The sequence below is a fragment of the Dermacentor andersoni genome, chromosome 1 (genome assembly GCF_023375885.2).
Source record: "Dermacentor andersoni chromosome 1, qqDerAnde1_hic_scaffold, whole genome shotgun sequence".
Lineage (NCBI taxonomy): Eukaryota > Metazoa > Arthropoda > Arachnida > Ixodida > Ixodidae > Dermacentor > Dermacentor andersoni.
Genome location: NC_092814.1, coordinates 377,526,338 through 377,543,584, shown reverse-complemented (window position 1 = coordinate 377,543,584; position 17,247 = coordinate 377,526,338). Strand labels below are relative to the sequence as shown.

Below are 17,247 nucleotides of genomic sequence, written 5' to 3'. Positions count from 1 at the left end.
TAACCCAACAGTATGTCTTCACCAAGCGGATTGTTGGCCACTGGTGGAGAGGGCAAGGGGGCTGCGACACAGAGAGCAGTGATGAGACGAGAGAGAGGGCACTGGAGAAGATGGCCTCATGTTGTGCATGCATTGCACCGCCTGACAACCGCATAGGCGGTTGCATCCGCGCCTCCAAGGGGGTGTCGGGTACCTCATACAAGTGGTGAAGAAAGCCAGCTTTCCTCTTTCAGCCCCTTTAATGCTGGTTGTGTTCAAAGGTGCATTCTATTCGTCGCTAACGTAAATAAAGTGTTTGGTTTCACTTTGCGTTCACATTATATAAACACAAACACGTCTTCCAGCACTCTTTATGCATTTATGGAAAGCTTCGCTGTATACAGGGTGCTTTTTTTTAGCTGTACGAAGATTGCCTATGGCAGATAGCACAATTCTAACCCTTGATCTAAATTACTCGATGAGGCAGCCATTACTTCTATGAAAAATCAAAATGTTGAATTGAATAATTACGCTAATTAACCTTTTTAATTAATTACCTTACACCAAATATTTCAATCTACAAATTATGGCCACTGAGTCCGCATGGCGTAGTCACTTGGAACGGATTCTCTGGACAGCATCAGTTCCGAGATATTAATTTTCAAAGTGTCCATCAGGATGCATTGGTGCTCCACTTACTTTTGTGCTTCAATGCATAAAACAGTGGTTTCTTTAAATTTCTTTGTAAATTTAATGAGTATTTTGTAAATATAGGACCGCAACTAGCAAACCAACTTCCTCAAGTCACCGAATGTACGCAGCCTATCCAATCAGTGGTGAATACTATGGTAATTGAGGATATCACAGTGGATGAAATAATAGCAGTTGTTAATGGGCTAAGAACTAAGGCAGCTGGGCTGGACCAAATACCTGTTAAGCTAATTAAGGACAACATTGACATATTAGCGGGTCCCCTCCTTCACCTATTTAATCATTCCCTTGATTCCGAAACATATCCCTCAGAATTAAAAATAGCAAAAGTAATTCCGATTTATAAGGACGGAGATCGCTCTAGTCCATCAAGTTATCGGCCGATTTCTATTACTAGCGTGATCAACACAGTATTTGAAAAGATACTCTCTGTGCACATAAACAAATTCATATCCAAATACAATATACTGAGCCCCCACCAACACGGCTTCAGACCTCAGAAATCAACTTCCACCGCTGTTTTCACCCTAACGCACCTACTTAATACGGCTCTTCAGCAGAATAAAATTGCGGTCGTTGTCTATCTAGACATAAAAAAGGCCTTCGATACAGTTGACCATCAGATATTACTGAACAAGATTAACAATCTAGGGTTTAGGGGCAAAATCCTGAACCTGCTTCGAAGCTACCTTAGTAACCGCAAACAGCAAGTAATACTTAAAAATTATACGTCTACTTTACAAACTGTACTAACTGGTGTGCCACAGGGTTCCGTTCTTGGGCCCATGCTTTTCTCACTTTACATAAATGATTTCCCTGCAACGCTTAGGCATTCACAGGCTTTGATGTATGCTGACGACACCGCTCTTCTATTTACTGGAGACAGTCTGCCCGATATATAGGATAAAATAAATGCAGAATTAGATAATGTTTTTAAGTGGTTCACGTCTAATGAACTGACCCTTAATCTTACTAAGACTAAGTATACAGTTTTTCATTCCAGGAAGAAAAAGCTCAATACTGAAATACTGGACATATCATTATGTGGCATTAAACTACAACAAGTTGTCTCCTAGAAATATTTAGGTATTTTCTTTGATTCAGACATGCACTGGAAAACTCACATTAAACACCTTTGTTCTAAGCTTGCTTACGGATGTTATATTCTTCTTAAGGCTCGTGAATGTTTCGGATATCCTGTCCTACGCATTCTGTACTTCTCCTTCATTCAGAGCCACATATCGTATTGTATTGACTCATGGGGAAACACCTTTCTAACTTACCTTGAGCCTGTATTCCGTCTGCAAAAACGCGCATTAAGAATGATTACCTCATCTAGGTGTACACAATCCAGTACGTACTTGTATAGCTCATTGCATGTGTTGCCAGTGCAGGCATTGTATGAATTGAAAATTGCTGAGGTAATTCATAGTATTATCGAAAACAATAATCCACTTCCGATTACCTTGTTTAAAATCCCGTTACGAAATACAAGAGCTGCAAGTAATCAGTGCTTTAATTTGCCCCCATGTCAAAATCTGTACGGGAAAAGACTCGTGGAATTTAACGGCGTACTTATTTGGAATTCTTTGCCAATACATATAAAAGAAGCCCGTAACTTTAGGTCTGCTGTGAGAAAATACTTTTTTGAAAAATACAGTCGATAAAAAGAAACTACTTTAAATTTAGATTCCTGTCTAAGTTGTACATGTCAATTGCTCAAGTTGTGAATGTCAATGTCATTGTTAAGTATTATGTCTGTTTTGTTGCTCGCGCGCGTTGAGGATAAAAGAACGCTGAGTTATATTTACTTTCGTGTCTGAGTTATCTATGTTTTATATTACTATTATGTAATATGTCTACTGCTTTTGTGTGCTCGCCTGTTGCGTTTTATAGCCTAAGTTCACTATGGACCCGGGACTAGCCAATGGCTATGGGTCCAGTAAGGCTTTTGTATTTTGTAAAATATGATGTAAATAAAGAATGAATTAATGAATGAATGAAAAAGTAACTAGAACGCCAATGCATTTCGTCGGAGACTTTGAAAATTAATATCTCAAAACAGGCACTGTCCAGAGAATCCCTTCTAAGTGACTACGCCACGCGGACTCACTAACTATAATTTGTAGATTCAAATATGTGCGGTACAGCAATTAATTAAAATATTAATTAACGTAAAAGTGTTAATTCTACAATTGAACATTTTGACTTCTCCTAGAAGTAATGACCGCCTCATCGAGTAACTTAGATCATAGATTAGAATTGTGCTATCTGCCATAGGCAATCTTTAAAAAATTGGTTGCAGCAAGAAAGAAAAGAAAGCACCCTGTTTACGGATTCCAACAGGGCACCTTGGATCTGCTGCATTTTTTATCAATGAAATTTCTGTTAAATAGACTCAAGTGCTTTTTCTTCCTCTGAAACTAATGAATTAGCAACGTTCTGTTCTGCTGAATACCAGTGAGGTTCTCGGTGTAATAGCGGGCCTGTGTTTTGCTTTCCAGTTTTTCTACAAAGTACAGAAAGGCAATCCAAAGTTTAAGCGGGAGACACATGGTTAAAATTTGCATGCGATCTGTCGTACGACGTGTCGGAGTCTGACATGCCATGTGCGACGGTTCGGGACACAAGTATGGTATGAACGAGTGAGCTGCGCTAACCTCCGCCCAGAACCGGCGCCCCTGCATGTACACTCGAAATACTGCGTAACTTCGTAAAAAAAAAAAGTTAAAACGAACGTCTTTGCACAGCTCTATAGTTTTACACAAATAATGTCAATAAAAACACAAGCAGCGAGCTGTCTGTGCGAGCAGCATAGACATGTTTTCATAATGCCGCCTTTGCAGTGTCGACTCCGTTAGCAGCCACCGATGGCGATGAGCCACTGGGCTGTAAAATCAGAGAATGGTGGTGCTTGCGACATGACCGCATGCAGCTCTTTAAAAAAATATAGCGCCTATGTTGGTTAGCACAACGTGTACGCTATTATGTTGTGCTAAAATTGCAATACATTTTATTTTATCGACACCAATGGTAGCGAACGAGCTAGCCGGCAATGCTCACTGAACTCAACGTACAGTAAAACAGATTTATATTGTGCAAGAAAGTGCTTACTCTTTCCTTTTGTGCTGATCTAACAGCTCTAAAAAAATAACAATTACGTTTATAGATATCTAAGCATTTTGAAACACTGTCAGTAACAAAGTACGAAGTCGTGTCTTCCAAGGCATCTATGAGTGAGCCCAGTGAGTGCGCGCTGTCGCGCGTCTTTGTGGATGCAAACCACCATTCCTCACGAGGCACAGCAGGCGCAAGGCGCGTAGATGCGAGCTTACGTGTGTGCGCAAGCATACGTGTGATCTGGGCTTAACGCCGTTGCTCGTAGATGTCAATGTGTCCAGTGCCACTGCATGCGAAAGTGACCGAGAATATTGCTGGCTGCATTTTGGAAAGGCTATATGTGGGCTATGCATGGCCAGCAGGCTTCTATTTCCATGATTTCATTTATCTCGAAACTCCCTGTATCTCATATTTTTGTTTGGTTTTTACAGCTTTGAGTTACCGTATTTACTCGAATCTAATGCGCACTTTTTTTCCGCCCGAACGGGTCCAAAAATTGCGTGCATGTTAGAATCAAGTATGACCCTAAATCTGCATTACCATGTCGCCATCAGTATTTCAAAATGGCTGCCTCGTACGCACTTCGAGCCTAGCTGCCATAGCTTTTTCCATGTGCTGTAGTATGTGTGCTTAGGCAATGCTTCCTTTAGGTTAGTGCACCGTCCATCTTCCCGTTTTCTGCGTTTGCTCTATCAGCATGGAAGTGCCGATTGCTAAGACATGCCTAGTTCATCACATTGCTGCAATTAAAAGGAAAATGATCGCGTGTGCGGAGACAAACAGAAATCAGACCACATCACGAGTGGTCAGAGTTGCCGAAGCGCTTGTGCGGGACTGGTGCAAACGGGAGGCGTTCTACACCAGTGGCTGCTATGTACGGCGTGGCTGCGCAGTCCCCATCTTGAAAGCGACCTGTGGTGGAGACAAGAGCCTACGCATCTAGGTGCACCGCACTGTGCTCTCGTCGCTTAGTTCGCATCAAAGTGAGAGGCTGCATAAAGGTCAATTCCCTTGCTCCTGCTACAGCACTTCTTCACTCCAGCATTTTGATAGAGTTTCCGCGGTCATTGAGTGAGACGTATTCATGCTTGTGTGCGCTTGACACCATGCTTATTAATTTAGTTAGTAAGCGAATGTTTAAAAGTTTATACGGCCGATAAAACTACTATCCTTACTTTTCGTATAGCTGTCTACTAATTTGCTATTGTAATCGATGCTTCGCCTTTCGCACGAAACTGCAACCTTTTTTTTACTTATCGCAACTTTAGTGCATTGCGAGTAAATCTTTGCTTTTTCCAAATGAGAGAAAGTTGTATTTCTGGACTTTTCTTTCTTTAGATCACGGCAAACGGGTGCGCGTTACACTCGAGGGTGGTTTTTTTTCCTTTATTTTTTTTTGGACACGAAAAACGGGTGCGGTGCGCCTTACAATCGAGGGTGCATTAGAATTGAGTAAATACAATAATAGGGATTTACTGTATGTGGGGTTATCAAGTGGGTTCTCTTCTTTCGGTTTGTTTTTTGCACTAATGATTTACATCAGGTAAATTTTTTAATGTGGCCCAGTGTCTTCAAAATACTGCACTGCATGTGGGACAATCAATTCTGTTCCTGTTCTTTACCTGAAGTATGTTTTAGTCCAAGTGGGCAGCTCATATTTGTGGATGCACAATGAAGCTCACATAAGAATTATAGATTCTTACGTGAACTGCTGCTGTATACTTTAGTGATGCTGAAGGGGAAGAAATGTCTTAAAGGGCCTCAAACCACCTGACATTTTGAGCACATAAGCGCATCGGGTACACAATACTGCAATGATACTGCAACAAGTCTTGCCATAAAGAACGAAAGTGTGATGACTGAACAAACACAATTGTCTCATTTTCTAGCCTACAACTACTGTTTGTAATAATAATGCACTAAAAAATTGGGCATCTGTACTGTGTTTAATCTCGAGGTTGAGGTGTGCTACGTGGGTACTCACAGGCCTTTCTACGCTGATTACTGCAGAAGGGTCTGCCGACGCTACAACTTACCCACACAGACCAACTTCGACCCGGCGAGTGGGTGGTTGCCATGGGAAGTCCGCTTGCCCTCAACAACACCATCACGGCTGGCGTGGTCAGCTCCGTACACCGTTCAAGCAAGGAGCTCGGCATTCACAATGAGATGGACTACATCCAGACTGATGCCGCCATCAATTTTGGCAACTCGGGAGGACCCCTCATCAACCTGGTTTGTGCTCCTCTCTTTGCATTTATTTTGTGCTTTCTAATGCACATCTAAACCTTATGGGGCACGCCAGAGTTTTATGAGGCTTGGAGATGAGAATAAGCTTGCACTTGGAAAATCATTAACTTGCGTGCCCACACAGGTTTTGTTTAGCACTTAGAAAGAAATGATGCTGCGGTGCCTTGATTCTGTAGTCATACTACAGTAACTTCATTATATAGCAAAACTTGAATGAACTTCAGAGTACATCAGAAATGTGTTCGACCAAGTGAGTGGTCATAAAAACAAAATTATGGGTGTGCGAATATTCGAAAAGTTCGAATATTATCGAATATTATATTTTTAATATTTGTATTTGATTCGAAAAATATATATTCGAAAATGTTCAAATATGCGCTTGGATGCAAATATTGGAATCTTGTCGAATATATTGCTGGTTGTGCGAGAGCAAACAGGGTTCTTAGCATTTGTTTCTATCGAATCAGAATACCGGGGCGATATTCTGCTGAATTTTGTTACGATTTCCGTGCTGCTAGCGAAATTTCGTCTGCAAAGCGTACTTAGCCACTAAACGTATGAACTGTGCGGGAAAGCCAGCCTTTCAGCAGCAAGGTACACGAGTTTGCAGACAGTGAGGGTGCACTTTTTTTTTCTTCCTTGTTTCTTCGTTTTCTTTTTTTTTGCAGCGCCATTTACAATTCTGAGCATATTGCTTGACAAGAAGTGGGATGAGTGATGACTGGCACAGGGTTAAATGCCTCCCATTTAAGGGCATTTGATGCGGTATAATAAGGCATAGGCTGGCGAGGAGAGCTAGTGGTAAGTTTTTCAAGTTTAAATGAGTCAAGTACTCCATGCTTTAGTACAATAGCTTACTATTGTAGTTTTTTAACATTGACAATGCAGATTGCAATGTTCCATTATAACAAATTAACCCAACTTGCTCATAAATGCTCGTGCATATCATTATTTGATTTGATATTTGAAGCTAAGTATTCATATTTGATTCGTATTCCATTCGTCTTAGAAAAGTTATATATTCGCACACCCCTAAGCAAAGTGTACATTCAGGAGCTTGCTATTCTGACAGCGGAGGGACTAATATAGAAAGGTGACACAAAATAGAGATGCAAGTACTAGGTCATTTTTCGTGGTGAGAAACAGAACAATCGGATAAGCAGTGGCAAAAATGGTGGTGGATTGGTGGATGTCAAACATCAATGACACAGCCACAATTTGCCAATCTCACCATGCTCAGAGTGCACGTGCATCTGTTTTGCCAGTGTCATGATGCATGTAGTCCTTGCCACTCTCCCACTGTACTTGGGTTCAAGGCTACCTTGAGGCAAATGCTGGAGAGAACTCTGCTATGAATTTTTCAGATTATTGGCAGGGTGTGAGCGCATCCCCCTGAACGCCACTTCTATTGCAGAATCATTTCATCATCACCTCCTTGCCTCTTTATTGCAAGGGTTTAGTCAGTTCCTCATGGTGAAAAAAAGAAAAAAGAAAACTGTGCTCCTTTCCATAGTTGCTTTTCAGCCTACTAAGGAGCACCACCAGCAGCATCTTTCATGGCAGCAGGCAGCAGTGGTGTAGGGAAACTAATCATAAGATCAATGAATTGGCTGCTATATTTATAGGTGTCATCAAGTACAGTATTGTAGATCAACTGCGAGTCATCATAATTCTGGAATTTTATTAGTTGCATTGTGTGCATTGGCATAAGGCACACCTGTCCGTCTGGAAGCAGCTACATTCATAAAATAAGGAAAATCTGATACTGCAAGGGAGAGCCAAAGCAAGATAATACCAACAGAGGCCTTTAATACTTTCTTAACTGGTCATGAAAATACGGGTCCTGTTTGCTATCTTGCTTTGGCAATTTTCCTTCTAATGAATCGCTGACATGGTCTTGCAGTCATTATTTAGAGTTACTTCACATTCTAGCATTCCACTCATTTGCATGAAACAAATACAGTCGCAGACTGCTTTTTCGGACTCCAAAAATTCAGACATGCTCGATTATTCGGTCTGCTTCGCTGCACTGCCATTCTCCCCATAGACCATAATGTATAACAACTGCCAAAAGTTCGGACACCTTGCAACCTCTCATCTGATTTTTCGGACACTCCTTGAGCCAACTCGATCGAAAGCACCATGCACCGACTCTGACCGCTGCATGGTTCGACTTGCTAAACTTCATTTTTGTTTTGAACAGAGCCTCCTTGCTGCCCCACGAAGTTTGGTACTACTGCAAATCCCTGCTCATCATCATAGTTTCTGCCTGGTTCGTGGCTACAGCAGTTCCGGTCTCAGCTTAGTAAGCCATGTCAAAACAATCCACCAGCAGCTGATTTGTTTGTTTCTTCGTGCATGGCGCTGTGAGTGGGCCACATTTTTCATTTGTGCGACCGGTATCGGCGTGATGGCGTGGTGATGTTTGCTTTGTGTGCTGTGTTGAGGTTGCAGTGATGCAACGTGGCATACGGAAACATAGTGTCAAGTGTCTAATGGCACCGACAGTGCCCGTGCAGACTGCGCTGGGGAATGCCGGCAAGTGGGTGCCGGGAGCCTAGGATTTGTCGCCTTCCGATGTGCACCCTACTGATGCCGAAAGTGTTCTGCCGAGACCTGTGCAGTGGTTCCAGACATCGTCTCATTTGACAGTTTCACAGGTGCTCACGCTGCTGTACTGACATGCGCAGAACTCGATGACGGCGAGATCATTCGTCAGGTTTCTGCTGCACCGCCGGACGATGACTCCGAGTCGGAAGACGACGCACCATATGCTACGTTGCCATCGCATGCGGGGCGTGCACAAGCAGTGACTCTGCTTTCAGCTGCCTATAGTGACTGTACGACCCTCTCTGAGATTCAGGCTTATCTGATTGCGCGTAAACGGAACAGCATGCAACGGCGCATTCATGATTTCTTCAACCCTACTGCCGAGCCCGAATAAGTGCGTGGAAATAAAGCATTTCTGCCGTTAAGACAGCTTGGACATGGTGAGCGGTACAGTTGTCGAGAATCAGAAGAACTTTGCGCCCTTTCTTCGCCATGCTGCTGTCAAAATCAGTTAGCCATTCCCCGAACAACTTGCGTGTCATCCACGACTTCGAGTTATGCCTGTACCGTACTGGTACATATGTGCGGAAGCAACGTGGCCTCTTTGATTTGCCGCTGACAAATGGCAAGCATCGATCGCTTCCATCCATGTTGGTGCACAAAGCACAGTTATGCGAACTTTGCTGTGCTTGCCACCAGCACTTGTGTCACCCTTCGTAGCGTGCTTTTTGCCAGGCAGCATTTGATAGAATAGGGCCATTTCATCGGCGTTATATACATCCCTTTCAGCATGACTTGATACACGGGCCAAGTTTTTAGACATCCACGTGTTGATGTCTTCGTCGCTTACTGATGCCGATCCGCCATTGATGGACTTGAAAATAATTCCATGGCGGAGCTTGTAGTGATAGAGCCAGCCATTGCCAGGGGAAAAAATCTGGGAAGTCCAGGAGGAACTCTAAGTCCTTTGCTTTGGACAACATCAGCGGCCCGCTGATGGGAACATTGTGTGTTCGAGCATCAAGGAACCACTTTAGAAGCGCATCTTCAGCGTCTGCATATGTGGCTTTCCGTAGGCACTTCCTCGTCGCGGAGTCCGTGGCGGCACTTTTGTAGATTTTGTCCTTTTCTTTCAGTATCGTGGATATTCGTGGTTTTTCGCGCCTTGGGAAAGGTCTTTCAGTATCAACAGTTTTGTGGGCAAGTCCAAAGCTTTTCGCTTCACTGTTGAAGTAGACGCTGGCGAATCTGCCATCTCGGATAGGCACGGGAGCACACCAGTAGGAAACAACGGTATGAAAGCATGTGATCACGTGCTATGTTGTCAATTAGTGGAAAACTTCGCCGCTGCCCTGACGTTGACGATGGCGAGTGAGGTCCCGTGGCGAATGAGCTGTCACTTTTGGGCTTCCCTTCGACTTGCTTGTGTGTTTACGTGGTTCAGGCGTGCTGGGCTAGTATTTTTCTTTCTTTTTTTTTTTTTCTTTTTCGCGGCGATCCCGTTGCCGCATCGGCACTCCTCCGTGCCTCCAGTGAGACGCCACAGGAAACCCGATTCTCGGAGCGTGCACAGCACAGCGTCGGTGGCTCTCACCATGTGGAAAGTGGTCCGCGACACCAATGCATTCGCTGTAGCCGATCTGCTAGGCTCACGGGAGTTCGTTGTAGCTGAGACCGAGCGCCATAGCCCTATGTATATTTTGACGGTCACGCCGGACTTGTTCGTGATAAGCGAGCGTTCGTCTTAAGTGGGGCCATTATAAGTAGGCTCGACTGTAAATTGCAATGTGGGCCATAATGTTATTAGTTAAAAATTTAATCAGTGAATTTTATTAATTATCAATTTTGCATCTCAATTTCTTGTGCAAGTATTGTCCGCCGCTTCAAGTAGACCAGCCCATGAACTAGAATTGTGATATCTGCTACAGGCAACTTTTAAAAGTTTTTGAAAGCATGAGCTGAAACACCCTGTATATCAGTATTGCTCATTTTCATTTTGGGCTTTCATATTTATTATTTTCTTTTTCATAGGATGGAAATGTGATCGGCATCAACACAATGAAAGTCACAGCAGGAATCTCCTTTGCCATCCCGGCTGATTATGCAATGAACTTTCTGGAAGAGGCATCAAAGAAAAACCGTGAGTAAAAATTACCATGTTTAATTGCCTACTCTGGGACTTTTGGTCAAGATTGAATTAACTGAAAAATCGAATTAACTGGAGTGAAACTAATGGAAGTCTACTGTACCTTGCTTGAAATTTTCTTCTGCATTCACTTTAACATTAAAAGGGTTTTCATGGGATGGTAGTGTTAAAGAGACAGACAGCTGTTCAGAACATGAATCGAGATAGCCGCGCTGATATAAAAATTAAGTCTTGTATTCACTTAAATGGCAGCATTTTCTTCATTAAACAAGAATTTATATATTTAATTGTTCACAACAAATCGTGAAAAATTACCTTTAGCACCCTCAGATAGCAAAACCATGACAAAAAAAATATAATGCTCTGTCACATGACCTGCTGTTAGTGTACACAGCTGCTAGGCCTTTTGCAGATAATGAAATGCAATAAGAATTTTTTTCTATTATAAGCTTTCTTTTTGTAACTTTAAACGCACAGCTAAATCTTCAATTGTTATGAGTAGAAAAGTGGCACCATGACCTCCAAGATGGGGCAACATGTGCTGTCGCCCATTCTCAGGGGCCATAGTGGGACGTTCGTGAAAACTTGCTTCCACGGCCAGAAGAAGGCATCACATTCAGTGGTGTAGCTAGGTCGTCTGGCACCCGGGGCCCATAGATCTTCTGTCACCCCCCCCCGGCTGTAGTCGAAGAAAGCGAGGATATCGACAATTTCCGGGTTTCAGCACTAGTACAGCCACCTTGGATACCGTGCATGTCCCCCGGGTCCCCCTCTCCTTTGCTTTCTTTCCCAGAGATCGCGAATGCAGCAGGTCTTGGCGGCAAGGAGTTAGGGAGTCTCCATCTAGCGGAAGCGCCTCGCTGGCGTAGTATGAGGGATCACGTGGCGCGCTCCTCATAGGTTTTGTTGTCAGCGCTCACTCAAAACATCACGTGGGAGCTCTCCCAGACATTTCTGTAAGTACGTTCGAAACGAGACAAGGTTTTTACTGTCTAAATAATCTTGGGCAAACTGAAAGCACTGAATCGTTTACAGACGCTATCTCTTTACCGAATAGGTACAGTGAACGCCACTGTGCGCGGTTGCCGCGATGGAGTCTCCCGAACCGGCTTCTTGCGTGAAAGGTAGCCAAACGCTGAGAGTAAACTATGTGAAATATGTTCTTATAGTGTTCGCATAACTAAATGGAGCGTAATAGAATGAAGCCTCAATGCAGTGATCGCACAGCTTCGCAGCGACCGACTGCGCGTCTGCATGCTTGTCCGCGCACTGTTTCGCTTTCGCTGCATGCACGTTTTCACACCGTGCCATGAGCTTTAGGCCGCAGAATATTATCATTTGACAGTATACAAGCAACCATTGTTGCGTGGGCGCTATCAGAGCTGTTCAAAAATAATTTCATTGTAGAGACTTCAACGCCTACGGGGACTGATGTGCCGGACATCGCGACGATTCAATCTTCTATTTTTTTTCTAAATTCTTGGACGTTTCAATATTATTTCTCGAGTTGCGTCGCACTATATGTTTATCGGTGTTCTCAGCGTGCGATTTCCCGCTGCTTCTTTTTTGTAATGCAGTGCTTTATTTCATAACACAAACATTACCATATGTCATGCTTTTCTTTTAATGTGCTTCTTACCGCTCCCTTTCCACTCCAGTGAACTTGCCAGTATCTATAGCATCGACAAGTTCATAGACCAAACCGTCATGACATTAGTCGGGCAGCGGACTTGGGCGAGCATCTCAGTGCGCGTTTTTCGAACATCGCAGACCCGGCGCCGTAGCAGAAATCTTCCTCACATCTGTGCTTGCTGCATACCCGAGTTGTAGCCGATGACTGTTTGCCGGTTTTATGTTTCGCGAGCCGAGCTTCACGCAGCTTCTTGTCCTGCAGCTACGTATGAATAAGGCTGACACCGGGCTCCGTTGCGTACGTCCGGCACTGCGGCACCGAGCAGTAGCCTACCATGTTGCGCGCCTTCAAAGGCAGCCACTACGTTTTGTAGTGCTTTCAATCATTCTAAAGGAGACACTCGAAGCGGGAAAATCTCGCCACTAAATGAGGACCGCAGCGTGCGAGGGAACTTGAACTCTCGTTTCCAGCTCGCTTCGGCGCTCCTGAAGCAGCTGACGCGGCCGCTATGTCCACGTGATCCCTAATAGCATGTCACGCCGACGGTGGCGCCAGCTTTTCCAGTGGTGGAGCTCGAGGCCAATACACGCTGTTTTTTCTGCGCCAAATAACACAGGGTGCTGCACCGATAACTTGTGATAAGCGCATGTGCACATCTTCTGCCAGACTGTAAGGCTTGACAACCAATACAAATGCGGCATTGTGGCAAATACGGCTCACGTCACAAGTAAACAAAAAATTTATAAAGCTTTAATTACCAATTTTAGCGGCAAAATTGCAAAAAACGCAAAATTGAAGGCCGGCATTCATATCTTGCCCAACAACAACTTCACAAAAATCGTCGTAGGTACTATGGCCCACAGTATTTTGGCTGTGGGCAGCCCTGAACGAAAACGAAAATTAAATTGTGTCTCAGTGACGCTGATCTCCCCACCATATTAGAAAAACGAAAAACGCCACCTGCCTCCTTGCTGCGCGGGCGCCAATGCTATGACAATTACGAGTTCTCTTCATTCTAATCAATAAAGCCTTGTTTTTATTTGCTGCTACACGGAAAAACGTGATTATCTGAGCTGCGGTACCTCCAAAAGATTGGGAACAGAGTAGAGCACGCTTCGCGTCGATTCTTGGCGTCACCATAAAAAAAAAAAAAAAAAAGAAGACCGCGATGAAGCCCGTGCCAGCGAAACCTGTTGGTCTGCACTCGCAATGGAGAGGGTTGAGGGATCAACATCACTGGTCCACTATTTCATATTTATTTCGCTACTGCCATACTGGGCGCCGCCCGCCGTGCCAAAGTACTGTAGGTTGTAGCACCCAAAACGATTTTGTTTAAGAAGCTTTTGTTGAGTTAACAATATGACTTTGAGTCCTCAATTCTTGGAATTGAAGTACTTGCTCTATAAGTACTAATTAAGGAATTATTAAGGATATGGTTATTACTTATCTGCCATATTTTTCACGCTACTGAGTTCCTAGTAATCACAAAGACACATAACTTCATAGAATATCGGGAAATATCCTTACAAAATTCACATTTTTTTTTGGTAAAATTCTGTGCAGCTGACACAGACACTGTACTTGTGACATGAAGTCACACAACAGCAACAGTTTTCTGAAACTTTCGAGGGTAAGAAGGAAAGCGTGAAACATAACGGCAGGTTTCGCAGCGGCTTCTCGGAGCGAGCGGGAGAGGGGATGTAAAAGCGAGCTGAACATCGCAGCGCCCGCGACTATATACAGCCTGTCGAGTCATACGCCGCCAAACTCTTCGGCCGCACCAAGTCTGAAGACGATCCAGAGAATCCCATTCGCGACTTTTGACGGCTGCTCTTATGCAACGTCGCTCTCAACGAACGCTTCGCCGTAAACGCGAGCGCCGGGTGCGCTGGTTGAACGCTCTCTTTCTGCTGTCTTTGTTCGTCTTCGCTGCGCGTTCTGAACGGAAGAGGGACCCAAGAGCCTCAACGCCTTACAACGCCTGACTGTATGTTTAGCGACTCCTGCTCCCAGCATGAACACACGGCACGAGCGCACCCCACATGAAAGGTTCCGCTAAGGCGAGTAGTTTAGCGACCATTTTGCGAAATAAATTTTTTAGCCCGCACATTTGTGCAATTATTTCGTGGGGTGTTAATAGAGCTGCAGCCGACAATTCTGCAGCACAACGCATTGGGTACATGAGCTTGGGCTACTGGATACTGGAGCATTCTTTGCCATTTGTGCCCAGTCAAGCCGGCGGAAAGAGGGGTGTCTTCAGGCGTATGACACCCCCCGCCACTGGCCCCTTGCACCCGGGGCCCACGGCCCCCCGGACCCCCCTGTTGCTACGCCACTGATCACATTGCCATTAGCTAGTGCTATATTTGCAGCAGCCACAGATTTTATTACAGCAGCATTTTCAGAAGGGCTGAAAAAGTAAAAAGCAAATGGTTAATGAAGTTGCACTCACTGCTGCGATATCCACCCTATCCCAATGAGCCAGGTAGGCTATAAGCGTCGCTCTCACTTCTCAGTGTTGCTGGCATTGGGACTCCTATTTTTTCAGAGATTGCTCAGGTCAAAATATTCTACTTGCAAAATTTTTGAACACTTTGGAGGTAACTGCTGCAGGTAGAAACACTACCGATGATTGCCAATTCATTGCATCATAAAAGATTGGTTCCTTAAAATGTGATTGCCACTCCCTTTAAGCTCCAATGGCTGTTCCGATCATTTTTGTCAGCTGCATGTACTTCACTGCTGTGTTCAAAAACCATTCCACAGATGTCCTGCTGTATCATAGTGTGTTGGTGGTATGCAGAGGAGGAGACATCAGCCGAGCGATGGTACCTGGGCATCACGATGCTGACGCTGACGCCTAGCCTCATCCTGGAACTGCAGCAGCGTGACCCTATGTTCCCGCATGTCACGAATGGAGTCCTTGTCTGGAGGGTCATGCTGGGCTCGCCTGCAAACCTGTACGTAGGAATATGATGATATTATGACTTGCCTGCTGCAGCGCTCTATCGTTTAAGCTTTCGCGTCATGATTAAACATCTTATGGTCTGCTATGTGGCCTTGTCACATATATGTGTATAATGTAGGCGCATGCAAGAACAGAAACATAACTCTTGCCCATTGTTGTTTTTGCTACAGTGGCCTTACTAACTGATATGTGAAACAAGCAGCCTCAGCGGCTTTACAGCTTGAAGAAAAAAGTGAAGTCAAACTTCGAGTTGTGTTGCTCTTACCTTTTCACGCAAGGGCCTTCAACCACAAATAGACCTTCACCAATGATGTTGCAAGGAATGGAGCACAGACAGCACCTGCACATGATGAGAAGCCTGCCCTCTAGTTTCAGCTGCAGTCTAAATCATCATCATCATCATCATAATCACCATCACCACCAGCGTGTAAGTTTACTGCGTCACAGAGGTACCTTTCAAAGAACTGCATTTGATCTGTACTGCCCGAACCAGTAACGTTCCATAGCCACTAGGTGAAAAGGCACGTGGTGCAGCCTGCAGCATGGGCTGAAAATGATCTGAGTGCACCTAGTAACAGCTAGGGCCACTGTGGCATCACAAGCCAGGGTATGCTTCTGCATCAAAGAGCATAAGTTGTAAATGTGTCCAAAATGCAGTCATCAATGACAGTAGCACCCTTCCTTATATTCAGCAGCCACTTCTAATGCATTTGCATTCTTAGGGTATTTGGCAGACTTTCTGGGCATTCTTTCTGTATCTATCCATCTATCTATGTATGTTTTTATCTAACCGTTTTCCCACCGACCTGGGTCACTGTGTAGTCCATGCTCGACTGGTTAGAGCATCAGGCTGCTGTGCAGAGAGAACAGGGTTCGAAACCAACTGTCGGACCAGCTTGAGACACTGAGTGTATGGCAGTGTGTACATATGTGCCGCTCTTTAGTGAAACTGTTTGACGCCGACTTGGAGCACTGGGTATGTGCCAATCGGTCTGAGCTGGTCTTCAATGAACCTCTTCAATGCCAATTTGTGCCAGTAGGTGTGTGCTGCCCTACAGTGACAAAAGAAATCCTTTAAATTTTTCCGATGTTTGGCAGAACCAAACCCATGCCACATGGTTTCCTCATGGACAGCAACCCGATGCTTTTTTTTTTTTATTAATATCATATAAGGAGATGTTGATGCACAATTTAAGGCGCCGGCTACTCCTTAGCTCTTGAAAGGGTCTGGATTACAACATACAGGGTACAAGATTACATATCAAATAAACTTTTCATACTAGCACCAGGACTTGTCAAACAACATTTTCACAGTAACACTATGATGTAAGAAACACATGGTACATACAATATACAAATTAAATGACTCCACAGTTCTGTAGAAAGAAGTCTCAAAAATACAAATGATACTGTCGCCTAATAACACAGTCTCTAGTCAGCGGGGGGTACATACATTGTGTAAATGCATTATCACATATTGTCGCAACAGAACAGTCAACATAACATAATCCACAAACACATACCTATATACCGCGACATTGAAATGAAAGGAACAATAAAAGCGTTAATAACGGCCAACAATGCGCCTGTCTTCAAGAAAAGTCTTTAGTGCTTTTAAACCGCTCTTCTGCAAGGACGTTGTTGGCCAAGGGCCCAAAAGTTTCTTTAAACTGAAAGGTCTGCGATCTGATGTAATTAGGGTTGATCTAAGTCAGCGTTATGGTGTGTCGTGACGTGGGCAACCTAGGAGGGGGTGATGTATATCTTAGTCTACAAATACACCATCACATTCGGGGGTTTCCACACAGCCAGTTCTGTGTGAGAAATGTTTTGTGTTGGCAGTGCCTAACCTTAATCGATGAATAAGCGTTTTTATATTTCTGTATAATG

General features: G+C 44.1%; 1 protein-coding gene across 4 annotated transcripts in view; it reads left to right on the top strand.

Moving 5' to 3' along the window:
* Nucleotides 1-17,247, top strand: part of HtrA2 (HTRA2-related serine protease) — a 74,438-nt gene that overhangs the window by 31,465 nt on the left and 25,726 nt on the right. For 2 of the 4 annotated variants that reach the window (XM_050168284.3, XM_055064972.2), the window contains exons 4-6: nt 5,821-6,045; nt 10,642-10,750; nt 15,193-15,349. In XM_050168284.3, coding sequence (XP_050024241.1) covers nt 5,821-6,045; nt 10,642-10,750; nt 15,193-15,349 — 491 coding nt within the window. Of the gene's footprint in view, nt 1-5,820; nt 6,046-10,641; nt 10,751-15,192; nt 15,350-15,635; nt 15,785-17,247 lie in introns of those variants that run through there. The other 2 variants (XM_055064970.2, XM_055064971.2) reach the window with 2 other exon arrangements.